This window comes from Pleurodeles waltl, chromosome 5 (genome assembly GCF_031143425.1).
Source record: "Pleurodeles waltl isolate 20211129_DDA chromosome 5, aPleWal1.hap1.20221129, whole genome shotgun sequence".
In the NCBI taxonomy this organism is placed as follows: Eukaryota; Metazoa; Chordata; class Amphibia; order Caudata; family Salamandridae; genus Pleurodeles; species Pleurodeles waltl.
In genome coordinates, this window is record NC_090444.1 from 1,771,317,968 (window position 1) to 1,771,345,817 (window position 27,850).

General features: G+C 42.0%; 1 protein-coding gene across 5 annotated transcripts in view; it reads right to left on the reverse strand.

Moving 5' to 3' along the window:
• TOGARAM2 (TOG array regulator of axonemal microtubules 2) overlaps positions 1-27,850 on the reverse strand; it is a 447,421-nt gene that overhangs the window by 173,349 nt on the left and 246,222 nt on the right. For 4 of the 5 annotated variants that reach the window (XM_069236205.1, XM_069236204.1, XM_069236207.1 and 1 more), the window contains 2 exons: positions 13,050-13,184; positions 5,986-6,261 (listed from right to left, as the gene is read on the reverse strand). In XM_069236205.1, the coding sequence (XP_069092306.1) occupies positions 5,986-6,261; positions 13,050-13,184 (411 nt within the window). Of the gene's footprint in view, positions 1-5,985; positions 6,262-13,049; positions 13,185-17,652; positions 17,788-27,850 lie in introns of all 5 variants that reach the window. The other variant, XM_069236208.1, reaches the window with a different exon arrangement.

The following is a 27,850-nucleotide window of genomic DNA, read 5'->3' on the forward strand; positions in this document are numbered from 1 at the left end:
CCTCCCCATTTCGAAAAGAATTCATATACTATACTTTTGTTTTCCTTTGAGTTTTTCATTACTGTAAGGACGCTTGCTCAACGACAAGGGTTAACATTGGGCACATTTCCCACTGATTGTATTAAACTGTGCCACAAATAGTTCTTTTGGTCTTAAATTATAAGGTGAAATGGCAGACAGAGGCCAAAAAACAGGAGCAACATGGGGTAGTGAGTCTGGGGTAATTAGTGGGTGGATGTTCGACATCCAAAGGTCACCTTGTTGCTGTTACCCTCGCTCATATCCAAACAGATTGTAATGTAATATGGCTTATTTAGTAGTCTACCTTAAAGATCTTCTGATACCAAAAAAGATGTCTAAGCATGCAGGAAAATAAGCTGCATCCAGCCAGCAGGTCATCTGCCTCTTTTGGGGCTGAGAAGTGTCATGTGTGAAGGAACTTTAGAAGTTTATTGAAACAGGAGAATGAATCCAATGCACATGATGAAATCTCGAGAATAAAAAATAGTTTAAAGAAGAACGCCATTAACACAAGATAAAGACCACAGTGGATACTGCTTCTCCGGTACTAGTATGCATTGGTTCTGGATTTGAGAAGATAACCACTGGTAATCAAGCAACCCTTTATTGCTTGAATGGTAACAATGTGGTGGTATTTATGGACTGCAGTGTTAAACTGCTGATTTACAGTAATTTTGTTCTGTCTGATTCTGGGAGATCACTTGAAGGATGTACGAGTATTTAAAACTTAGCCAAAGGTCAGCCTAGCTTGTTTCTTTGCTGAAACTAAAACAAACTATTATAACTCAACTGCAATTAATACAACCTGGGGTCTCTGATTTAATACAGATGCTGACCACTGCTTTAACCATCATTTTTGTGTTTCTAAATGTGTTAATTAGTTAAGCAGCAGCACAATGTTTTTAGAGGTTTTTGTATTTGTAAATCAATTTAACTATCTATCTTCTAAAACTAGAACACTTGATTCATTTTAATGGCTGTGTCATGAGCTGTTGTTTGCAGTATCCCAGGCTGCATGTGGGGTTTTTGTATGTTCTAGCAGTTGTAAGTAACCTTCAATACGGGTTTACCTACCTACCTGCCATAACAAGGGTGTTAAGTGCCTGAGGTCAACATGGATTCTGCAGTAATATTTTTTACGCTTAAGGAGTGTTCATTATTTACTTCTCCCAAGTGCAAATATACTTTCTTAGGACTAAAAATAATAACACTGTCAAAAGTTTAGTATAACAAGGCCCTAATCTTAGTGGTGAGATTTTTTTCTGCATCATAGTAGTCATATTTTTTCCTGGGGGTGGGTGATAAATTCGACTCCCCTGGCAGAGTTGTCGGAGTTTTGGCCACTCTGCGTTGCGCAAATTCTGCCGACTGCCACGTGGCTGAGTATTTTTCTTGCATGCGGCTCACCAGCAGTAGATTGGTGAGTGAGAATTGGGATCCCTTGGTGCGATTTTTGGGTGCTTGGAGAACAACCGGCAAGATTTTCTCATTCGTGTTGATAAAGATGGAGCAGAAAATCTACTTGAGCAGCAGCAAAACCACACTTGAGCAGCAGCACCCTCTGTCATGCCACGAGTGGTGTTCGTGCTGATTTTTCCGCGCAGAACATGATCCCAGCACCAAAATCAGCGCCATATGAAAATTTTCACCCGCTTGCGGAGTTTTTATATAACTCTGCACAATTCCGCAGAGTGAAATTCTGCGAGTTCCACCCACCCCTACCTTTTTCCCATACAGGTCGTAGCACTGAGTGGATTCAAAGTTAGCATAGAGCCCCGCAGCCGTCAGAGGTTACATTATAATGTTTGTATTGATTAGTTAATATTTCTTTTATAATTGAAATCGTCTAAACCATGGACGTCATTGCATGTAGGTGAGGTCACATACACATGCATTATGCTTTTCTTTGTAGTGTTGTTTTTTAGCTATTCGTCAGCCAGCCCTTGTGGAGGTCACAAGTTCCTCAAGTTTGCCTAGTGGTCCACAGAACACACCAAAAACAGAATTCAACAGTAACAATTAACAATGCATTGACAGTCACGCTCAATCATTTTCCCTTCTTTTTTACCTATGCTTTTTGCCCTAAGTGTTCATACAAATCAGTTAGTATTGTAGCTGTGAGCCCTCCTACTTTCTCATGCCAGAGCCTCAGTATCTAAGTTTATTAGCTCAAGCTGCTGGAATGCCGAGGTGAAAGGCAGGTCAGGTCACGGAGCAGAATTGAAGCAGCTGTTTAAAGCAGCAATCAGAGCATGGCTTTTCTTTCTTCTGCTCTATTTTAATATCTTAGAATGATGATTGGAGAGAATATGTTTATTTTTTTACACTCCTTAGCTAGAGAAAAGTTAGAAACGTTCTGCATATTTCTACACGTTTTGAGCAACTACAGCTTTTACTGACTTGTATTGAACTGTTTTTGATATCTGCATGCAACAGATGTTTATTCATGTTTGCAAAAACGCTCACTCTATGCTCTATCATATGAGCTGCGCACCAAGGTTTTAAATGGTTTGTGGGAAAGGCGATGTTGTGACCATGTGTTTTATGGGATAAGGTACTCCCTGGCGTACATGATAAGGATATTGCAAGTCACCTCCTGGTCTTTGGAATCATTCCTCTCAATGGTTATGGAACTCTTCAGTGACTTGCAATATCCTTATAATGTACAACAGGGATACTTTATCCCTTATATTCCATGCTTGGTCCACTAAATATATGCTTATATTAATGAGACACCTTGTAGTATCTGTTACTGAAACCAAGTCCATTTTGGAAACCTGGCTCCTCACTGGCTCCACTCCAGCTTTATTGATTTAGAGATTTGGGGCTAAGAACCATGGGCCACATGTACAAATATTAGGAATACCGATTTCCTAATTGTGATTATCTCAGAATCGCAATTGGGAACTCGCTATTCCTAAGGTATGAATTTTTCTATTCCCAAATAGCAATTCCTACTAGGTCACTAGGCGACCTACCTCATGCCTAATAATGAGTTAGGTCACAATTTGCATCCAAGAACGAATTGCCACCAACACAGGGATGGTGGCCTGCAGGGGTCAGTAGACCAACATGACTGTGAGTGCTTTTAAATAAAGCAATATTTTTTTATTGCAGCCAGTTTTCCTTAAAGGAAAAATTGGATGCATTTAAAAAAATCGAAAGTGAAACATTTAAGTTTCATTTTTGAAGAGCAGACAGTGATAGCTCGAATCACTGCCTGCTCCTAAAAAATATTTTTTAAACATTCTGAAAGGGGAAGGTAACTTGAGGGGACCCCCTTTCCATTTGCTAATGGGTTGCCACGTCTTTTTAACCTGCTGGTAAAGTATTATTCAATTGCTCGTAACATGTACCATGCTGATTCAATATTTGGAAGGGACGCCCTAAGCAGGCCCCTTCTAAAGACCAAATCACAAATGCAAATTGCGATTCCGTAACAAGTTACTAAATCACATTTTGCCTTTTGTTCATTTGAAAAAGCATTTTTGCATTTGCAAATGGCCTAATACCGCAAATCTGACCATTTGCAAACAGAAAAATGTGTGCTATACATTTACAGTGCAATAATATGTGGAAACAAAAGTCTTGAACTTTAGATCCTTGAGCATAAGGATGTTAGATAAGTAACAGAATGAATAACTGAACACATAGAAAAGTCAGGAAAAAGGAGGAGGAGATGATGGAAAACAGAGCAATGTATTTGGGGGAACAGGGGCGAAAGGGTAGGTGAGTATGGAAGAGAAGCCGACAGGGGCTAATGCAGATAGTAAGGGCATGGTGTCATAGGGAAGAGAGACACAGGTAGACACAATATTCCAGAGTGAGTATATTACTAGCAAAGAGAGTAGTGTATTAGCAGGATATGCAGTGGTAGTACAACTTGCCTCCATTATTAATCACATCAAAAAGCAAAGTGATGGATGGAACGCTTGAATTAATCTCAGCCTCTGGTGATTGATCCGGCCCCAATTCCAATCCATTGGACCAAGGTTAAGATTGATTAGCATATAGCTGGGTCCAAATTGAGGGGATATGGTGTGCAAAATAATGATGGATTGGAATTACCAGCGGCTGAGAATAATTCAAGCATTCGGTCCATCACTTTTGGTACACTTTACAAAACACTCCTAAAAGGAACGTGTATGCCCAGAGGTGGGTCCCGTGCAAACTGTGTCACTGAAACCAAGCTATAGGTGATTAACCCATAACAAGGGTGAAACTGGTCCTGGGTTGCTTGTGTTCCAGTTCAGGGAGGACCTGGCTTGGCAGTTTGGGCTGGAATGTTTCCATTGGAGCAGGGCCAAGAATGATTTTGCATATAGGTTGATACAACTGAGATAGCATGCTGTGCAAAAGAATGATGAAATGGGATGTGGCCCAGATTAATTACCAGTGGCTCATATTAATTCAGTCATTCCATCTGTCACTTTTTGTATACTTTAGTATGTCACCCTAAGAGGGACGAGTATGTCCAGACATGGGTCTGGTACATGCTGTGTCAATAGAACCAAGCTATGCCCGGCTGATGAGCCCATAGCAAGAGTGAAACAGGTACTGCATTGATTGTGTTCCAGTTCAGGGAGGAATTGGCTTGGCAGTTCGGGCCAGACTGCTCCTGTTGGAGCAGGGTCAAGACTGATTTGCATCTAGCTGGGTCCAAACTGAAGTGGCACAGTGTGCAAAATAAAGATGGATTACGATGTGGCCCTTAGTAATTGCCAGGCTGAAATTCATTCATTCATTCCATCACTTTTTGTATACTTCACTTTCTGTATACTTTAGTATGTCACCATAAATGGGACCAATATGCCCAGATGTGGGTTCCATGCACACGTTGTCACTGAAACCAAGCTATACTTGGCTGATGAGCCAATAACAAGGACAAAACCGGTCCTGGGTTGCTTGTGCTCCAGTTCAGGGAGGAGCTGGCTTGGCAGTTCAGGTTGCACTGTTCCCTCTAGGGCACAGTCAAGAACGATTTGCATATAGCTGGGTCCCAATTTAGGTGTCATGGTCCCCCAAACAACAATGAATTGGGATGCAGCCCCGAGTAATTACCAGTGGCCGAGTTTAATTCAATGATTCCATCCATCACTTTTATCCTTTACTGATGAATCCTAATCTCCTGACCTAATATTCTTTCATATCTCCCTGACCTCCTCAGTTTGTTTACTTACTTTCTGGTCATCAGATAGGTAGACCCCCATATACTTCTGCTACGGGGGACCTTCAAGTCCACACCTTAATTCTGGTACTGCTCCTTATCATGTATGTCTCTCTTGCTTTGTTGAAGGTTAGTATACATTTTCCTACCAGCCCTTTAAAATAGTCCCAAAGTCTAATATTGTCCCCTCTTTTAAGGTATTTGAGGTCCCAAAACAATTCACTGATACTTGTCTGCTTCTTTCCACGTTTCATCCGCTGGTGGCACACTTGCAACCGTTCTGCCTGTGACTGCTCTAAGTCAAAAAGTCTCAAATCAATAGCGTCAAACTGGCATGACTATGCTTTTGTAATGTGATATAAATGATATTTAATATTTTTGTTAAAATCAATGGTCATCCAGATGTTATCTGAGAGCTAAAAGACTGCAGAAACAAGGTGTAAAATGTGTGAATGGGGTCCATCAGTAGAGGAATAGTGATTTCAAATTAATGATTGAAAAGGTAGCGCCAATTCTGCAGTTCTCAGAATATTTAAGGACATAACTTCTTATCAAAATCAGAGACCAAGGGAGACATGTCTCCACAATCATCACAAACTTGCTATGTCCAAGCTACACACATAGAGGAACCTCTACAATAAAAAACCTAAAGCAGATTATGTCATTGATTAGAGAAACAAAATGGCACAACCTGTATCTTAAAACACATAAAAATGTATGGTTGCTTCTAGATCTAAGGACAATGATGAAGGATCCCAGGAAATGTTTCCAATTACGGATCTAGAGCGCCACCTCACCTCCCTGGTGTCCAGGGCCCTCAGACATCTTTCTTTTCACTTTGTCTTTTAGCCGAGCCGTTTCCAGGGCCGCACTGCCTACTTCTTGTTCCCGCGGGTCCAGCTTCAAGGGTGGGCTAGGAGGCTGAAGTAACTCTCTCTTCAGTGCTAGGCTTTGGTAACTGTTCCGGGTCTCCCAACTCTTGGTGGGCAAAACCGTCCCAGAAAAAACCTGGTCGCCAATTCCACCGCTAAGAGTGGGCTTCATTTGAACACTTAATGACGTCTGGTAGGAAGCTGAAAAACAATACCATGAAAAATTAAGATAAATAATGAGGACAAAAGTTAGGGGTCTCAGATTAAATAGCCAGTAATCGTATAATTGAGTTTCAACAGAATTTAGTGAGTAGCGATGATCACCAGGCAAGCAATGGCTTTTGGAAACTAATGCCAAAGGTAATGGCAGAAAGTGAAAATTCAAATAAAGTCAAAACCCTTGTAATTCCTAATGTCAGTGTTTTTCAGCCTCTAGGCATTTACTACCAACGGACTCATTTGTTTTGTTAAGTCCCACAACCATGTTCTAGAACCCCGATAATTAGCTGGCAAACGAGTACAGCTGCCTATGCACTGGGCAGATGAGCAAGCCTGTGGTAGAATCTTTCTACTTCATTTTCTCAGTTTACACTGGTATGTATCTTCACTTAGTATTATAAGTCATGCTGAGGTCTCAGCCAGATATTTCAGAATGGGCCATTGAGGTTTATTGATGTGTACAATAACTTGATCTACTCACTTTCACCATCATAAGCTTCTTAGGGGATGTGTACAGGGAGTGCAGAATTATTAGGCAAATGAGTATTTTGACCACATCATCCTCTTTATGCATGTTGTCTTACTCCAAGCTGTATAGGCTCGAAAGCCTACTACCAATTAAGCATATTAGGTGATGTGCATCTCTGTAATGAGAAGGGGTGTGGTCTAATGACATCAACACCCTATATCAGGTGTGCATAATTATTAGGCAACTTCCTTTCCTTTGGCAAAATGGGTCAAAAGAAGGACTTGACAGGCTCAGAAAAGTCAAAAATAGTGAGATATCTTGCAGAGGGATGCAGCACTCTTAAAATTGCAAAGCTTCTGAAGCGTGATCATCGAACAATCAAGCGTTTCATTCAAAATAGTCAACAGGGTGGCAAGAAGCGTGTGGAAAAACCAAGGCGCAAAATAACTGCCCATGAACTGAGAAAAGTCAAGCGTGCAGCTGCCACGATGCCACTTGCCACCAGTTTGGCCATATTTCAGAGCTGCAACATCACTGGAGTGCCCAAAAGCACAAGGTGTGCAATACTCAGAGACATGGCCAAGGTAAGAAAGGCTGAAAGACGACCACCACTGAACAAGACACACAAGCTGAAACGTCAAGACTGGGCCAAGAAATATCTCAAGACTGATTTTTCTAAGGTTTTATGGACTGATGAAATGAGAGTGAGTCTTGATGGGCCAGATGGATGGGCCCGTGGCTGGTTTGGTAAAGGGCAGAGAGCTCCAGTCCGACTCAGACGCCAGCAAGGTGGAGGTGGAGTACTGGTTTGGGCTGGTATCATCAAAGATGAGCTTGTGGGGCCTTTTCGGGTTGAGGATGGAGTCAAGCTCAACTCCCAGTCCTACTGCCAGTTCCTGGAAGACACCTTCTTCAAGCAGTGGTACAGGAAGAAGTCTGCATCCTTCAAGAAAAACATGATTTTCATGCAGGACAATGCTCCATCACACGCGTCCAAGTACTCCACAGCGTGGCTGGCAAGAAAGGGTATAAAAGAAGGAAATCTAATGACATGGCCTCCTTGTTCACCTGATCTGAACCCCATTGAGAACCTGTGGTCCATCATCAAATGTGAGATTTACAAGGAGGGAAAACAGTACACCTCTCTGAACAGTGTCTGGGAGGCTGTGGTTGCTGCTGCACGCAATGTTGATGGTGAACAGATCAAAACACTGACAGAATCCATGGATGGCAGGCTTTTGAGTGTCCTTGCAAAGAAAGGTGGCTATATTGGTCACTGATTTGTTTTTGTTTTGTTTTTGAATGTCAGAAATGTATATTTGTGAATGTTGAGATGTTATATTGGTTTCACTGGTAATAATAAATAATTGAAATGGGTATATATTTTTTTTTGTTAAGTTGCCTAATAATTATGCACAGTAATAGTCACCTGCACACACAGATATCCCCCTAACATAGCTAAAACTAAAAACTACTTCCAAAAATATTCAGCTTTGATATTAATGAGTTTTTTGGGTTCATTGAGAACATGGTTGTTGTTCAATAATAAAATTAATCCTCAAAAATACAACTTGCCTAATAATTCTGCACTCCCTGTATATTAGGCTGAACACATCAGGTATTTCACAACCATGTAAAAAATGTATTAGTATAACTCAGGAGCTCCCAAAACACCAGGCTTTTGATGCATGTGGATTTCTTCATTGTTTCCATTCTACACACAGGAATAAGGCATTTAAACGTCTTTACACAACAGAATGAAAATGCACAGTGCAAATAAAATGTGATCTATCTTATTCTTAATCTTTTCAAGTAATCTGGGCTTCAGCCCAAATTGCCATTCAGGTCTCTTTTTGTTCATACTGGAGCAGGACCAAGGCTGGTTTGCATGATGGGCAAATAAACGATGGAGTGCATTGCAGTCCAAGTAATTACCAATGGCTGAGAAAAATACGTGCATTCCACCCATCATTTTTTTGTTTTCCTGAGTGAGATGACCTAAGACCGATGGGTACTCCCAGACATAGGTCCCTGGTCGCTGTGCCAAAGATCACCCCAGTGCTTAGTTTGTAAATAAAAACGTGCCGGTGCCCAAAGCCCTCCTTTTAAACTCGCAGCGGCTGCAATTAAATGTGCCGAATACGGAGGCAGTGTAATCCTGAAGCCATTTTAGGCCTCTTCAATCCATTTAAAGCCACTCCCTATCCCTTCATCTCACTCTTGCAGCTTTCTGCTTTCTCCCATTGTGACGCTTTTTCGTTTTTCTCCTCCTCCGTCTTTCCCATGTGTGTCTTTTGCTCGCAGTAAATGCTCGATGCAGAAAAATAAGTTCCAGCCCTCAAAAATAAGTGCTGGTGCTCTGCACCGGAAACAAACACAAATTAAGCACTGCTGCACCCTAATGACAAGGCCCAAATGGGCAGAAACAGTCTGCAGCTGCTTGTACTCGGAGGGGGCTTGGACTGAGAGTTCGATCTAGACTGTTCCTTTTGGAGCAGGAGCAACGCTGATTTGCATATCTCTGGTTCCTGACTGATGTGGCATGGTGGGCAGAACTACAATGGACTGGAATGTGCCTGAGGTAATTCTGAGTGACTGAGATGAATTCAAGCAGTCCACCAATCACTTCTTTATTTCTTGGCAGAAACCAAAGGAGAGAAGGGCAACAAATGTGGAAATTATACAAGAGATAGACTGGGATAATGCAAGAATGTAGGCTGAAGCTGTGACTATTAGTTCTGGGTTGCCACAGGTGCAAATCAAAATCTTGCTTGGTATACATTATACCAGGATACAACTACACAGAGATGGGCATATTCCAGACGATATCTGCATGATGAACCGCCAGGATTATGCTGACCACATGGGCTTTGTGCCCTGGATGGTCTACTTATTGCACTCAGGAAAATCCAATCCACCTGCGAATTTATTGAGTGCAATGAATTACACATATTCTGTGCTTTTGGAGAATGACATGTGACTTTCGGTGTATGACACCCAAATCTGCATGTCAATAGAATATGATGTCCAAAAAACAGTGTATTTGGACTTGGGCTTCCCTTTAAAAAAAAGTGATAAGGACTGGGGTTCTTGGAAGATGTATTATGGATTGATGTGAGGCTTTTAATGATGAGTGATTCTTTTTTATTTTCTGCCTTCTTTACTGTCCTGGTAATATTGCGGAAGGAGTAGAAGTGCACTGCCATCAATGCCCCTGGTTCTGTCGAACGGACTGTATTCAGTGCTTAATATGTAAATAAAAACGTGCCCATGCCCAAAGCTCTCCTCTGAAACACACTGCAATTAAACATGCAAGCACAGAATACTGAGGCAGCGTAATCCTGAAGCCACCTTGGGCCTCTAAAATCTTGATTAATATGTAAATAAAAACGTGCCGGTGCCCAAAGCTCTCCTCTGAAACACACTGCAATTAAACATGCGAGCACAGAATACTGAGGCAGCGTAATCCTGAAGCCACCTTGGGCCTCTTCAATCCGTTTACAGCCACTCCGTGCCCCTTCAGTTCACTCGTGCAGCTTTCTGCTTTCTCCCTTTGTGACGCTTTTTTCATTTTTCTCTTCCTCCGTTTGTCCCATGTGTCTTTTGCTCGCAGTAAGTGCTTGAAGCAGAAAAATAAGCGCCGGCCCTCAAAAATAAGTGCAGGTGCTCAGCACCAGAAACAACAAGCACAAATTAGGCACTGACTGGACTGCACCTGGCACTTGTGTAAACTGTTTTTAAAAGTACTGTTGCAAGTCGATATAATTTAAAAGTGCTGGACTACCTGCCCATGTTTTGCTTTATATGTTTAATGAAATCAGTAAAAAGAATTGTGAAAAATATGACCGAGTTACACTGATCCTCTAAATTGTATCTCAAAAAACAAATTATTATGTTTGAAGTTCTCTGGTGTCAATTTCCTCTACAAAGAGAGCTTTGTCACACTTCTTGGGTCTTGTCCATGCTATATAATAACTTGCAAAATAAATACATAAACAGCACCAAGAGGTCATGTAATTGGCAAAACAAAGCAAAATTTATAATAAAACATAATATAAAACTTATATAAAACATAACAGAACATAAAATTTACCATGAAATGGCCAAACCCCCTTAAATACTCTCCCACCCTTGTGAAGCAGCCAATCCCTGTTGTGCGTGGCCTTCACGCAGCATTTTTTAATTATTATTTTGAGTACAGCAAGTCCTGCAGTGGCAGCCACAACATTTTATCCGATGTTGCAGCCAGCTAATCAGATTATTTGGGTACTGCAGGACTGCATTCTTTCTGGACCAGCCATCCAGATTCCTCTACCTTTTTCTGCAGGTTAACCCTTTCATGCCAATCCAAGCCCCTATTTAAACCCTCAGGCTCATATTTATGAGGCCCTTGCACCGCTTTCTGTGATGCAACAGTGACTCAAACCATTAACTCATATTTATGAGGCCACGCAAAGCCACTTTGCATGGCTTTGAATGGCCTCATAAATATGGAGTAAGGCAAGGCAAAGCAAATCACTGCGTTGCCTTACTCTGTGCTAGTGAGGCATTCCATGGGTGTTGCGGAGGGTGTTTCCAAACAACACCCATGGATTTTCACTCATCCCTAGATTTAAAAGACCTTGTAAACCTGAGGATGCACCAAAACGTTATGCCTCCCCGGGGGAAGTGCAACGAGGAGACATATCACTATTTCTCCTCGTTTTTTCCTCTTTCTATGTCTGCTGCAGGCATGCTATGGTGCAAGGGTGCTTGCATTGGCACTTGGCTGCCAAAATGGCACCAGCATGGCAGGAAAGTACAGGAATGAGCTGTAAGCCCTTTCACTGTGACGCAGGGCAGCGCAGCAAGGTGACTTGTGGCGCTGCCCTTTGCCACAAATCTGTAAATATGCCCCTAATTTCTAGAAAACAACTGAACAGGTTTCCAAACAATCACAAAAAGCACACTTTTTGAGTAAAGTTCAAACTTTGTATCAAATTTGGTGAAATTCCGTTTAATGTTTTTTCTGTATTGGAGACCAAAGATTCCTATTGGAGTTAAAATAGGAAATCAAAGTTTTGAGACCCCCTTTTCTTCAGCCCCACTTTAAAGTGTGCAACTTTCCATGAAGGTGTAAAAGGTATTAATGGATTTGTCACATGGCACCAAAGATATTAGCAAAACAAAAAATGATTTTCATATGGAAAATCTGACCTAACTGTAGCTACACTTCAGTGGGGCCTGACAGTGTAATGTGTGTGTGTGTGGGGGGAGGGTGTAAATGTATGAAAACATTTTATATTGCTTTGCCTAAAAAAGCGGTGGTTATTGCACAGGTGCTGCTCACCATAACCTACTTCAATGGCTTTTAGGATTTGTGTCATAATCACAATGTTATTATAATACAAGAAGAGAGTGTTGGGAGTGTATCAACCCCACACAAACTCCTGTACCCAAGGACCTATAACACGAGTGTGGGGGATATCCAGGACAGGTCTCTTATGGCCTGTTTAGGCTAAGAGTAGGACGGCTAAGAGTAGGACGCCGGCATCCTACTCTTAGCCTAAACAGGCCATAAGAGACCTGTCCTGGATATCCCCCACACTAATTGTGTTATAGCATAATCACAATGCCCTTAAGTTTTTTGTAGAAATGTCGATGGGATTTCACAAAATGTTATTTGTCTTCTGGATGCTCAACCAAATCTCTCTTTTATCAAAAAATGTCAGTGATTTTTGTTGTGTTTACATAATGCTATGGTTTAGTCCTTTACCAAAGCAAAGGCCCTGTATTGACAATGAAGGTAAAAGGTTTAGCTGCACTTTAAAAAAAAAAAAAAGAGAGAATGAACCAAAAGCGCAGACTAACGCACATCACTGCAGCATAATATAACACACCATAGTGTTTACAGTGAGTCAAGGTTGTGTTTTTGCATTTATTTATTTATTTTGGTGTTTTTTCTGAAAATGAATGAATGACTTAAGCTCAACGGGCCTGATTCACAGAGTAAATTTACACTTTTGTGTAAGGTTACTATGTTTTTAGTATATACAAACTGCAAGTTTAATTTTACTAATAGTAATTTTAAAACTGCGGACGCTCTGCACATAAAAAGATAGGAGAGGCCTATATTTTTATGTGCGGAGTCTCCGCAGTCGTAGAACTACTATTACTAATAGTAAAATTAAACTCGCAGTTTGTGAATACCACAAAAAATGCTATTTCCTTTTGTAAATCAGGCCGATTGTGTCTTCTAATTGCAATTCAGTAATTGCTTCATACTACAAATTAGCATTATCACATTTTCCACCAGGCGTACCTATATCTGCAGCCATCCATTTGTTTCCACAAAGGTGTAAGTTGGAGTCCATACTCCCTGTCCGCAGTGAGTGGTATCCGGGCTTCATTTTTGGGACACTTCCACAGTACACAGCCACTGTGGCTCTGAATTTGGCTTGAAAAAGAAAATTGTAGAATTATTGACTTTTACTTAAGACTCATCGTCAAAGAGTTTTAGAATTCAACAACATATAAAACAGTTTGTGAAAATGCATAACAAACAAATCTTATCCAGATATGTATGTAAGCAGAGAAGAAATTAACTATCCATTGACCATAGTACAATAAATTCAAATAAACTATAGGTGCAGCCTCTGTGGCCCTTGGATAATGAAACAAACTAATACATTGAATTATGTTTGAGTAACCTTCATTGGTATCTCCATGGAAACTCCTTTCTAGTCTCATTACTAAAAGGTACCACATCTGTTATTCTTTACTATCTAAAAACATTAAGTGAAAAGAAGAAAATAATTTAAGTTCACCATATTCTATCAGAAAAGCAATCACTAATGATGAGAATTCCAGAAGGCCTAGTCAGACTTTCAGATCCCCAGTGAAGGCATGTCAGATGTTTTTGTTAGGCCTTAGTCAAAACAATCTGTGGGGCTACAGCCAGGTTCTCCCCAAACCATATTTACAAGAAACTCTGCAGCTCCAGGATCTGGTGCCAGCTAGTAGCATGGCAGTATTTTGATGTCTTCTCAATAATGAAGGGGCAGGCATGCCTTCAAATCTATAAAATAATTAAAATAAATTGGGGGGGGGTCTCACAAATACTCACGTCACAGCCCTCCACTTGTCAGACCTCTCCTACTGTTACTGTGATATACCTTGCTGGACGACCTCTTTGAATCACCAGGGTATATTTAATGCCCTTCAAACTCGCAGGAGGTACTTGCATACATCTCTGAGATGGGTCTGACCCCTTGGGCCATCCCAAGATGTGAAAGTGATTTCTGGCTATTTGTGGTCAAGATGGTGGTACAGCCATTCTGGCTAATAAATAAGTAAAATTTTATCACATTAGGTAAGAGGCCTAACAGGGAGGGCTGGGCTGTTCTGATAGGGGTAGGAGCAAGTCTGATTTGCTTATGGTTGGTCTACAACTTGTATTGCGGCACAGTGAGAAAAATATAGAAGTCCTGAAATACAGCCAAGGGTAAATATTAGTAGTTGAAATAAATCAAAGTATTGCACCCATCAGTATTTTGTTTTTGTCTGAGTTATGAGCCTAAATTGTAGCAGTTGATATGCTTGCACTTAAATCACAGCCAAAAGGAGATTAGAAGAAGGACAGCTTGGATTAATGTGAAACTAGTGTATTACAATTGTGGTTCATAAAATTAAGTTCACAAACAATTTTTTTAATAAATTGGACTAAATGGGTCATGCCTCCGCAGCAGCAAGCAACAAGTCCAATACATGCCTCAATGAGTGAAACTCAGAAATTCATTGAGGATATGACTTTCAGACGAGAATCAATGTTGATGTGTTAGGGGTGATATAGTCTCCAGTATATTGTTCCTATCATAGGTGGAAAGTTCTGATTGAACAAAATCTGATGCTTCCTGTTTTCGAAATATTCAGAATACACATGTGAGCAAATTTCCCCTTTAGCACTTGTTCATGAATTGGATCAGTATTAGAAGGAACAGGGGTCCCTTATCCTTACTATATTAATTATAATTTACACATAGAAATACAATGAAGTCTATGTACAATCTTGAGGTAAAATATATTTATTAATAGGAAATCTTCCAAAAGGATTTAGGAAACGGAGCCACAACATAAGAAAACTCAATCAAATTAAATGACTTTCGGCACATCCAATTAAGTGAAGGACAGAAAATACAAAAACATGAGTTGCTAATTGTTCAGCAAGTGTACGTACACAATCAGATATAATGAATAACTATCACAGCATTATACAAATATCCAGCAGCCAAACTCAGAAATGAGAAACTGACACAATAAAATACATTAATATGTGTTAAATCCAGTTAATACCCATACTCATGCAAAGAACCAATTCCACATTATTAAATGAGCTAAGGTGCAGCTGTTGACGTTTCGATCCCTAGGAGCTCACTGCATGGGATCATCAGGACCCAGCAATGGTGCCTGAGAATAATGTTGTGTATGCTCGGCGCTGTATAGCGCAAAGCAAGGAACCGGGTAGGGTAGGAACTGGATGAAGTAACCAATAAAGCAAACCTAGACTGAAATCAGGCGAGGACACATATTATAATTAGGATAAAATAATATCTGTGGCGCATGAGAGGAGCGAATGTAAGAGATAGTGACAATTTATTTACCATTTTAAAGGCCTGCATGCACAGTGCTAAACTATGTTGCATCACAGGAGCAACTGTACATACTTTAATAGATGACGACCCAAGCTTGTATTGTTGAAATCTCAAGTTTGCTCTTTTAGTATCCAGGTGTGGCTGCGGGTGTTACCTGCAGGGGGCATTGCTTCACAGATTGCGCCTCCAGCCAGCTCTCCGAACAGGCTGCAGTGGTGCAATACTTCTGCCATGTGGGTACTTCGTTCTAGAAATATTTGCCTCCTGCTTTGCTCGGTATTACACAATACTTTCAGTTCATCAAAACAAATAAAAAGTTAATCTTTGGGGCTCCTTTCTTGGTTGATGTTTGGTCTAGGTTTTATTGCTGGTTTCATTATTTTAGAGTTTTTATCATTATGGCGGTGCCTGGATGTATTGTGTTTTTTTTACCTTATTATTGTGAAGCACTGGGAGTGTCTTGGCACTGAGTGCAGAATAAAATTGTACTCCCTCAACAGAACACTAGGAACCCAACTCCTTTTTAGGCAGAGTGGTATCCGCCCGATTACAAGTGGCTAGTGTTTCCACACCTAGGTGTCCTGGGTGCTGGGACACCGGGCTTGATTTTATCTGCTGGAAAATCTGACAGGTAACATTCCCAGCATGCACCCAAAATCCTTCTACAACACAGGGGAGCTTGTAATGCCTCCTTCCTCCCAAGTCCAAGCCACAGCCTCCCCTGCTCACTGTCACCCTGTGCAGCCCTGCTTTCTCTGTCCCCCTCCCGCTCCCATTTAGAACTCGTGTGGAGAAGGCATTAAACATGAATGTTTAAGGGAGCCCCTTAAACAAAATGTTTTAGAGTCAGGCTCCCTTAAGACCTTCGAAAAGGGAAGATGGAGTCAATGGTAAGGAGGTTTACTAAATCGTCAGCACATTGGGAAGCATTTTGGGTGGGAAAGCCCAATCTAAGTACCCCTAGCCCAATCTAAGTACCCTAAGCAAAACTGCATTAAGATCATCTCTGCAAAGTGCACCCTAACCCTTCCCTGCAAATGTACTATCTTGAACTCTCTGCACATTTCCACCCAGACTCACACTCCAAAGCTATCCTCTACAAAGCCCAAACCAGACATCTACAAAGCACCATTGAGGCAGCTTCTATAAAACTCCATCTAGGCACCACTCTACAAACCACCATTAGGCCTAGTTTTTTTTACCGCACTCAGAACCCTTTCCAAAACGTGAGCCAGATTTCCTCTTAAAAGTCCCATCAAAAAATCCTCTTCAAACACCTATCCAAAAGACATCTACAAAGTTCATCTAGGAGCGGTCTTTAAAACCACTGTCAGCCCCCATGCTGAGATTCTCATCCAGACCACTAGCCAAAAATCGCCCTCAAAAGCTTTATCATCCTCGCCCATCCAAAAATTCTCTACAAAGGCCCCACTTTATCCCGACTGCAGAGCATCAACTAGACATTCTCTCCAAGGTCTCCATAACATTCCCATCTGAAAAGCCGAGCCCATACCTTGGAAAGGCCTGTGCAGACATATCTACAAAGCCTTATCCAGGATAATATGTGTTGTCCTCTCTGCAAAGCCCAGTTCTGATATTTTCTTTAAAGCCTTATGGTTTTCACTTCTGCAAGACCCATTTGGATAATCTATAAAACATATAGAATGTTACCCTCTTCAAAACCAATTGAAGTACCTTGCAAATACAAGTCAGTCCCTCCTCTAAAAGTTCAAATCTAGCTGCATCTTGAAATCTGAATCCATCCTCCTCTTTAGAAAGCCACATCCAGTGCCACAGAGCACCAAGTTGTGGGTTCACTTGTGTGTGCCATTTCCATACTCTCGGTGTGCCTATATGTGACATTTCCATGTCATAAGTGTGACCTAGTGACTGACATTTTCTAACAAACTGAAGCAATTTATGCCTATGCAATACTGTTTATCGTATGGCTCACCTCTGTGATTGCAACATAATAGTCCAAGCATCATAACGTTCCCAGAATGTTTCAATATTTCACATAACTCGTACAATTTGAGGACCTCTTTACCTATAGTATACTATGATCTTTGTTAAATGATGTGTCCCCCAGGCTATCCTTTCCAGCTTCTGCAAATTGTACAGGTTTATGCTCTTCGGGGGACACACGTTTAACATCCTAACATGTATAAGAGAGTACTTGATAAAAATAATCACTAATAATCATCCTTGGTTAATCGCCTGGTTTCAGTCTGCCATACTGTTCCACACACCTTAGGGTAAAGCTGTGTATTTTACCTGGAGAAGAACTGAGAAAAAGAAGAAGGAGGCGAGGAGAGGTGTGAAGTCAAAGACCAAAACCTTGATTTATTTTCTTCACGCAGCAGACCACATGCCGCCATGCCTCAGTCCATGGACATACAGGGGAGAAGTCTGAAAGAATATTTTTAAGAAGTTGATGATGCATTTTGTAAGAGAACTTCAAGGCACAATTATGAAAGGAAGATTGGGAAAGAGGGCTTATCACCCTCAATCAACTGTTTAAGTTTAATTTAAAATTGTGAAAATTAATTAAATAATATGGAAGAACTCCAATGTATATTCTTGCCTGATTTTAAGACATAAAAGGAACAAAGAGAAAAAGGGGCTGAGATGAAAGGAAGAGAACACAATATTAGATGAAGGATGAGGAAACCCAGGTGAGTAAGAAGGTAAAAACCAATTGCAAGCAGTTGAGTTTATCAAGACAAAACTGAATAAACATCTTCTCCCAACCCACATCACATTCAGCTGTGACTAATAAGAATCTGAATTAGAACAAAACAGAAATTACCCCATTGGTTGATCCTCTCAAGGAGAGATGCAGCTACCGAGACTAACTAGGTGGTTTCTTTTTTAATGTTCAAATCATTTTATTAGGTGTTATGAAAAAATATAATAACACTACAAAAACATTACCGAAACTGTAAATAAAGATAACGTAAGCAAGGCCGAAAAAGAAGCTTGCTATAATTTAAAAATAAACTTGAGTAATAAGAAATTAAATAACAGAATGAAAATAAAAGATGAGCTATGCCTGGTGTACATCAGAGAAAGAAATAAGAAAGAATAAGAAAAACAGCCATAAATCAAATAAGTATTATCAAATAAAGAGAATAGACATTTATTAACTAATTGAAGCAATATTTGTAACATAAGCATTTATTGGTTACCAAATAATTTTATGAAGATAAGACTGTTCATGAAGTTTGTGTAATGGAAGCCTGTCACCTTTCTTGAAGGTAACCAAAGCATATGAGGTATGGATATCTAGAGAATTGGTATATGTCCAACTTGAAGTAAGTGACTTAATTGCAGACAAAATAGGGAAACCAAATAATTTAATTTGTGGCCAATCTCCCAGCGAGGGTTGGTCAGCTGTGGCAGGGTTGCGTGCGGGGCCTGACTGGAAACACCAAGGGGTGTTTTTTGCACAAGACCTGGCCAAAGGCCCTGAAGCCAACCCACAACTACACACAGCTGAAGGCACAGGGGAGTTTGCGGAATATGATCAAAAAAACAAAGAAAGATGTTATTTGAGAAGTCATCCGTGATGTCAACGATGGCATTCAACATGTATTGGCTGATATAATATACTATGTGAGCTCATAAACAGTGCATGGCGGGGGCACGAGTTATAGTTAGCACAGTAAACTATTTTAACTGATGAACTTGAATTTTTTTTGGTTGGTTTTTAAACGTTAGTGTTTTGTCGTATGTCAACACCTAACTACAATGTCACTTTAACCTTTGTTTTTTTTTTAGTGAATGTCTAGGGTTTTTTCATGCAATGTAATGTCATGTTATCATACTGAACTACAAAGTCACTTTAACCTTCGTTTTTTCAGTGAAAAAAAAAAAAAATATATATATATATATATATATATATATATATATATATATATATATATATATACACACACACCCACACATTGCTTTATATATAGAGATACAGCGAGAGACAGAAAGAGAGGGGTGGGGAGGATACATAATGGGTAGCTGTGTAATATGGTCCAATATTGCCAGTGAGAGCCTCTAGTAAAGTGGTTTATAAATGTCACTGGAACCCGGAAATGGCAATATAGGACCATATAACACAAGTCCCCCATTATGTGTATTGCTATTTTTGGGTGGTTATCTTGGAAAAGCTGTTTCCTGCAAACTGCAGGAACGAAAGCACTGATAGCAATTAGAATATTTAGGTTTGGCTTTCATGAATACAGTGTTAAAAAAACACTGAACGATCTTGAGGGTCGGAGGATTTATTTGATTTTGTGACCGCTCCACTTACCACATACTAACCTATTTACTTCATTTACCACATATTTTGCTAGAGCAGCAAGGTTTGCCATATAATTTGCAAGATTTCTATCTAAAATAGGTGTAAATATTACTGCCAGAGGACGTGGCACATTATTTGCATTTTTGCTGCATAAATACGAAACCTTGCTGCATAATTAGGTCTAACGGGGCCTAAATCATCCTCACTAACAAGTTTTGATTGAAATAGAACAATACTTCTACCTAATGAGCAACTCCATTGTCTCAGCAGACAAAGTATCACAACACAAGCCAAAGCAATGTAGCTGCAATGATCCTTCCCTTAAGTCCCAGGATTCAAGCATCAACTAAAGGATGTGCCCTCTCACAAGAGGTGACCCCACTCCACCGACGACTCCCCACTACTGAAGCACCTCACAGAGATTTCCAGTGACACGTGGGTTAGGGCGCAGGGTCGTATGGTCTCCATCACGCCAAGGAGCACATCCAACAAACCTCTTTAGTCACATGTACATGAAGCATGTTGTCTGACCCGCCCCCTCATCCCCTGCTGAGACCTTACATCACGCAAACCCACAACTGCAGACAGCAGTCTGCGCAGGGCCCCAAAGCAATAAAGGCCACTGAATAGGTTAAAGCTTCGCTCTGCAAAAAAAGAAAAAACATAAAATAATGTAACATAACATAGCTGATACTATAGAAGCATAAATACAAATATAAAACCCTGCACCCTTATCAACTCGAGGAGAAAAACTGCTTACTGGTGCAGAAAATACACGCCCTCTCGTTGCACTTAAGCGCTCATTTTACACCAGGCGCTAAATCTAGATTAATGCCCAGAAGAGATATTTAAGCTACCAGTCGATATTAATACCAGGCACCTAGCTGAAAAGATTTGTAAAGTTTGCAGGTAAGAAGGTTATAGGTGGTATATTCCGCCTGACCTCCCTACTGTTTCCTACCACCTGGTAATATCGACAAAAAAATGTATGGTAATCCGATTGCTGGGTCAGTGAGCAGGACCAACCGTTCTTTGAAAACTCGGAGATGTAATGGAAACAGTGACGGGATAACAAAGAAAGTTTGCACTACAATTATTCTTAACAAACCCCAACAGATGTCCACGTTGTTTACCTTCGCTACACTGCACTATCGTACCACAAGGTAAACATATACGTTCTATTTTCCCAGCTGGTGATTCTAAAATGTCAGTCGAGAAGGTTTAGCGAACCAGGAAATTGAAAACCACAGTGAAAGCTTCCAAAAACAAATACAGTACGTTGTGAATGTGTATTCATCTGGAAACATGTTTCTTAAAGGAATGTGCTGTAGGTTTAATGAGATGAATGCTGCTTACAGATATCACCTTTACTGACGCTGCTTGTGCGTGTTATCCAATCCGCAAAGCTCTGTCGGGCCTGGATCTAAGAAACTAAGTCAACAACGACTGGCAAAGCAAATAGTTCTTGGCGCGGCTGAGTGGTGAACAAACGGAGCTCTAGGATGGAAAACAGAGGGAGAGCAAGGAAACATGCACGCCAATGGAGTGCTGAATGCAAGAAAAAATAGAGCCGTCTTGAATTGGGCAGTGGAAGGATACCTCTCATCCAATCAGAACACTGTGAGACGGCTATGCTCCTGGGCGTGACAAACACAAGAATAGGGAAGAAAGTCATGGAATCAGGAGCACACAACTGAGATAGACAACAAAGCCACTAAACCATTACAAAGCGGCTGACCCAAAGTCCACAAGCAAGGGGCTGATCCAAAGTCCACAAGCAAGGGGGGCTGACCCAAAGTCCACTAGCAAGGGGGGCTGACCCAAAGTCCACTAGCAAGGGGGGCTGACCCAAAGTCCACTAGCAAGGGGGGCTGACCCAAAGTCCACAAGCAAGGGGCTGATCCAAAGTTCACAAGCAAGGGGAGCTGACCCAAAGTCCACACGCAAGGGGGGCTGACCCAAAGTCCACAAGCAAGGGGGGGCTGACCCAAAGTCCACTAGCAAGGGGGGCTGACCCAAAATCCACTAGCAAGGGGCTGACCCAAAGTCCACAAGCAAGGGGGGCTGACCCAAAGTTCACAAGCAAGGGGCTGATCCAAAGTTCACAAGCAAGGGGCTGACCCAAAGTCCACAAGCAAGGGGGGCTGACCCAAAGTCCACAAGCAAGGGGGGCTGACCCAAAGTCCACTAGCAAGGGGGGCTGACCCAAAATCCACTAGCAAGGGGCTGACCCAAAGTCCACAAGCAAGGGGGGCTGACCCAAAGTTCACAAGCAAGGGGAGGCTGACCCAAAGTTCACTAGCAAGGGGCTGACCCAAAGTCCACAAGCAAGGGGCTGACCCAAAGTCCACAAGCAAGGGGGGCTGACCCAAAGTCCACTAGCATGGGGCTGACCCAAAGTCCACAAGCAAGGTGGGCTGACCCAAAGTCCACTAGCAAGGGGGGCTGACCCAAAGTCCACTAGCAAGGGGGGCCTGACCCAAAGTCCACTAGCAAGGGGGGCCTGACCCAAAGTCCACTAGCAAGGGGGGCTGACCCAAAGTCCACTAGCAAGGGGGGCTGACCCAAAGTCCACTAGCAAGGGGGGCTGACCCAAAGTCCACTAGCAAGGGGGGCTGACCCAAAGTCCACTAGCAAGGGGCTGATCCAAAATCCACTAGCAAGGGGCTGACCCAAAGGCCACTAGCAAGGGGCTGATCCAGATCCACTAGCAAGGGGGGGGGGGAGCTGACCCAAAGTTGGAAACTGCAAACCTGCCTACAGACAGCTAAAACTTTTATGAAGCTGAGAACTAATGTGTATGCATGTTATCTGCAAACCTAAATACAGCACATTTGACGGCTTGGGACAGTGAAACACCTTTATTCCTTTAAATGCACACTGTAAACACCAAATGTATGGCCAGTGTTGCAAAGAGATATATGTGAAAATCTAAAACATCTCAGTTGTAGAGAGATGCTCATGCTGAACTGCAGTGGTACACTTGTAAGATTAGAGTGAAGAGGCCAGGAAATTAGTGGGCATAGGAAAAGGGAGGCGCTGAATGAGACGAAAGATCATTTTCCATCACAGAAATGATTTCTCTATGTTGAATGTAATTCTATGCGGAGTGACTATGCACTGAGTGGAGAGGAAGCATGAATATCTCCAGCACCGCTTCTGGATATATCTGTCCTATTTGAGTTGTCTGTCCCTCTGTTTTCGAGTCACATCTTTACATCAGCAAGAATCAGTGTCTCCTCAGCCCAGGGCCTGCGGGTGTGCATGCCAAAGACTGCTAGCCCCATATGATAGCCCACTCTCACCCTGTCCATTCAGCAAGGACCCTACTCGCTGTACATCTTTATTTTACTACTGTATTGTGCATCTAATTCATGCTCCTCAAAAATGCAGATTCCCAAGCCATGCTGATCACTAATAATCAGCAGTACGAGCTCAGTGCGCGTTCTTGCCCTCAGCAGTCCCCAATGAATGTGACACCCATCACTTATTGACACTTGTGACGCCCATCACTTATTCTTACAGCGTGCTCCGATTTATTACCAGTCTTCTAGTGAACTTCTGCGCATTCTCACACTTTTGGCGTTATGTTATAAGGATTTATAAAGCGCATTTTCACAGTAGATCTCTTGGCGCTAAATGGCCACCAACAAAAGATAAACCAAAACTGAGCAGACAGACAAACTATAGTCACCTTGTCTGGTTTTCTGAAATGTTAAAATTGTAAGGAAATTGGCAGTGGCGGAAAGTATGGGGCATAATATCCTTTAATCCTGCTCTTTATAGAGTGGAGCTTGGTCATGTAGTGCTTTATGCACAATGCATAGCGCCTTAGAATGGACGGGGAGCCAGTAAGCTGAACAAGAACTGGGCAGGCACAGGAGAACCTTGAGGATCTGCTAAGCCGACGTGCTGCTGCATCTTGAATGACCTGGAATCAATGGAGCAAGCGACAAGGAAGTCCTAAAGATGAGGAAATGTCCTTCTGTTCTCGTTTTCATTCTAGAAAGAGATTATGTTCCTCGCCAGTCTCAGGTGGAAGCAACCAGTAGCAGTGAGGGGGGAATGTGGCCTACCATAGACAGTTCACAGTCAGATCCTGTGAGCCCCAAACCTCTGGCTGGCTTAGCTGGAGGAGAGAGAACCTCCATTCCAGTAGGCCGGAAGATTTCAATCACATTGTTGACAATGGTGAGCTAAAGCCAGTCCACCATCCAGCAAAAGTAGTAGCGGGGTACTCCTCAAACACATACATATTGATCCTCCACTGAGTGAAGGGGTTTAGGTAGGGAATTAACGTATATGTTAAATAGATACAGCCTTCTGGGACGCCATATTTAAAAGATCTTTATTGGGCTTGGTAAGAAGACACGTTGAGTGTGACCTGTCCAAAAAGATTTAAACCATTATAGGGCAGTGTCAGAAATCCTGCTGTTCTCATGAGATACAGCTGATAAATCAAGTAATCTACTTCCTTGATGGGCTAGAAAGAGGCTCTAAAAAGCAGGAACCGACTGGGACCAGGGGACACACACAGGGGGCCTAAATCCGAAAGGTACTTGGAGTACGCATAGTATTACTCTTGCAGCATTCTTTTACATACTCTTACATGCCTTTGTGACCTGGACCCAAAACATCTAAAATGTGCATAAAATAAGAACAGTCTGGGTTTATTCATATGAAACTAGTAAAAATTGTAAAGACTGTGGCCTCTTTCCACTATTACTAATGGAGAGTTGGAGTTTCGGGGCAGATTCACGATGGCGTGCAAAAGCAGATAAAAGAATGCACCTGTAGTACTACTTCCCATGCTCATAAATGCTTTTGTGAATCAGCCCAAGTAACTCTCAGCTAGCGGAGCCCCTTTTTTTGTTCACATTCGTACTACTTTTTTGATTTGCTCTGGACAACCGGATTGGAGAAGATTGAAATATTTCATCAGCCACCCAGAGGGATTCCAAGAAATGAACTGAAGTGAATTGACAATCCGTCCTTTTCCCACCTCCCCTCAGCTGGGAATCTAGAGGTTATGTTCACAACAAGCTGACATCTGCCTATCAACTCTCCATCCACCTCTTTGCCTCTCCATCCATGGAAGCCTGCTTGTTAGCAGCCTGCGTGAATGTGTGTTGTGTGGGATTCAATGAGTGTCTGTATGTGTTTTGTGTGTTTACGCATTTTGTTTGCAGTTTTACATAGCACAAACTCGACCCGAAGGCACTGAAGCGCTTTACATGAGCACCAGTTACATTACACAAGGACACATTCATTTCTTGGTGGGCGCGGGGAGATTAAGTCATGTGGTAGTTGTTTCGTTGGTGGTATGTGAGTGTTGCTGTCCGTGTCTTGATCTGCTGCACATGCGCAAGGATGTTAGCTGGAAGGATGATTTGTGTGTGTAAATGTGCGTACTGTCTGCCCATGTATGTGTAAAACATATTGTTTGTGTGGAGGTTGCATCCATTTGTGCATGCACTATACAAAAGTGTACTGACGTTGTAAATGATTGTTTTATTTTGCAGGAACTGTAATCAAACACTTTTAAATGTTCATTTGTACAGTTCTAACTTTGTCTAAGTGCATTATTTCACTCTATAAACTGTATTCCATTCACCAATAACATGTCTGCTCTTCAAAGGAAAAGACTTTTGCCTTCCCTAAAACCACAATCTCAGAGGCGGGTCTATCAATAGAGCACCATGTGCAGTGTCACCGGGGCCCAGGGCTGCGAGGAGTCCAGTGCACACCAATTAAAGACTGTATGGTACCACCATACCGGGGAACGAGATGCCAACGTTCAATGCTTCATGTATACCCTTGGCAAGGTGCTCTAACGCTTTCCTACGCCATTATGCAATCTTAACCATCTGAGGTAATAAAGTGGCCCTGGCAATTTTACTCTGACTCTAGGAGGTTTTCAGGGTGCCGCCAGGGGCGTAGCTTGGTCAGTATGATTGGGGGGTGTAAGCTTCAGATTCCCCAACAATCTTGTTGGCATGTGATGTTAAAATACATGTTATAACAAGCAGGGCGCAACGGAGGTGCTTAAGGGGCAGAGGAAAGGGAGAGAAATTCAGTGTGCCTCGGTGGGTGCAGCCGGGCTATTATGTGTGATTTACTGTGCAATGTTTCAGTCGCCGGCATATGTGTACCGGAAGTGGAGTTCTTATCTACTTACAAGCATGGACGTCATTTAGGGGTGGCAGCTTGCCCTCTGCTGGCACTGCCTTTGTGACCCCTGGCCTCAGAGGTGGCAAATTCACTGTCAGGAACGCATCCTTCAGTTGGGGCTTTACACTTTTTGTTTTCTGTCAAATTGTTATCTCATTGATAGTGAATAATAACATATTATTCACTATTAGTGTAATATAAATGGAGTACAATTAGCTGAAATATGTCCTTCCAAGGCAGCTGAGGTAAGTAAAAATGGTTTTAAATGTATATTGCGTACGTGCTTGCCGGTGGGTTAGAGTGTGTTTATGTGAGAGAGTGTATGTAAGTGTGATGTGTGTGTATGTGTGAAGTGGAGGTCAAGGGGCGTGCGATGTCACTTCCGCTACCCCTAGCATTTCAGTGAAATGACTTCCATGCTTACAAACCAACTCCTGGGCTCGCCTTCGGCCCTTCTCTCTCAATGCATATGGAGCTATAAACTTTGCTTACACCCGTTTCATAAAAGTAAAACGAAAACAAATAAAAGGATATTTAAAACACCAATTAAATGCCCAATTAAACAAAGCAGGCGACCGTGTACTGCGTCTCTTGTTTGCCCGAGGAACACTCTGTGCCCCGCATGACTAATTTGTACCTGGACTGAGGCTCGAATTCCCGCCTCAGCCCCCTGGAGCTTGGACCGGGACAGGCGGCGTGACCTGTTGGACTTTGCCTTGGTTTGACATCAATGCTTTCCTGTTTTCAGGTGCGAGTTATTTTTCAGCACAAAAATGCTTTGGAAGAACTGCCAAGGCCCTGGCACAGCGAGAACAATGTCTGCGCACACCCCACCCGACTGTCTCTGGCATCTGAGCACGGGGACAAAATGTGCTTTTGGGATGTGGAGAGTTAAACAGAAGTCACGTGGCTTTTGCCTCATGCCCCGCTCAATTCAGGGCCCCACACTGCCCCTGCTAAACCAATGTATGTATCTGAAAAGCGGGCCTAACTTGCTTTTGCGATGTCTTCTGGGTCAGGCAGGTCACCTTAGGTTTCGCCTTAATCCTAGAGAAGGGCCCCACATGGAGTTTGTGACCTTAGCCCCGCACCCACTTCTGACACGCCCGGTTAGGAATAGGGTAGAATTATTGGATGGGAGTCCACATTTTATGGTGCCTAATGTCAAACCTGTGGCACCCAAGGAATTGATCAGTTAGCTGTTGAACTAGTTTAAGGACATAAAAAAGGAAGATTTATTTGACTACCAAAGAAGAGACGCAAATCTCAGGTTTCCCTTAAGTTTAAATAGTTGAGCTACATCCACATAGTATTGGGAAGACAGTTCCAGAGGCTGGAACCCAAAACTACCGCCCACCAGCCTCGCTTTCTTAGGTTCTTTGAAGGACACAAACATTTCCAAGTGCAATCCTGGACTCTACTAGAAACCAGGGACAGCTTCTGATAACCCCAGATTCAGAAACAGACAGGTTCTAGTATTTTGGGACTTCTGTCCAATCCCCCACCCCGTTAGCGCCGGCTGTGATACCAAGTTAATGCAGTCCAGAATAAACTTGGCTTTGATTGCTCTGAAGTTCCTTGCAATTTAAGTGCAAAGTTCTTGCCTACCTTTAAAATTTGAAGGAAACATGTTCTGCAAAGTTGCATTGATTAGCAGAGTAATTAATGTACGCACAATTGTTCCTATTCACATCTAAGTTGCTAGCCTGGGTTTTGTAATGTCTCTAATTGATGCCAATTGAGGTAATAAAGGAATTGTCACATGAAAATTACTTCCAAATATGTTTTCCATCTAAATCCTATTTGACCCTTAGACATATTGAATCATTCCCACCTGCATAGGTCTATCACGAACTGGAGCCAATAAAAAATATTTATCAACATTAAATTTGAATACTATGCGTTGTAAAAAGTTGGGCTAGCAGCTGACCTGTCATGGTGGGAATTAACAAGGAGCAAGACTCCTCAACAAGCGACAGTGCCTAATTTTTGCAGGCGTTGCCA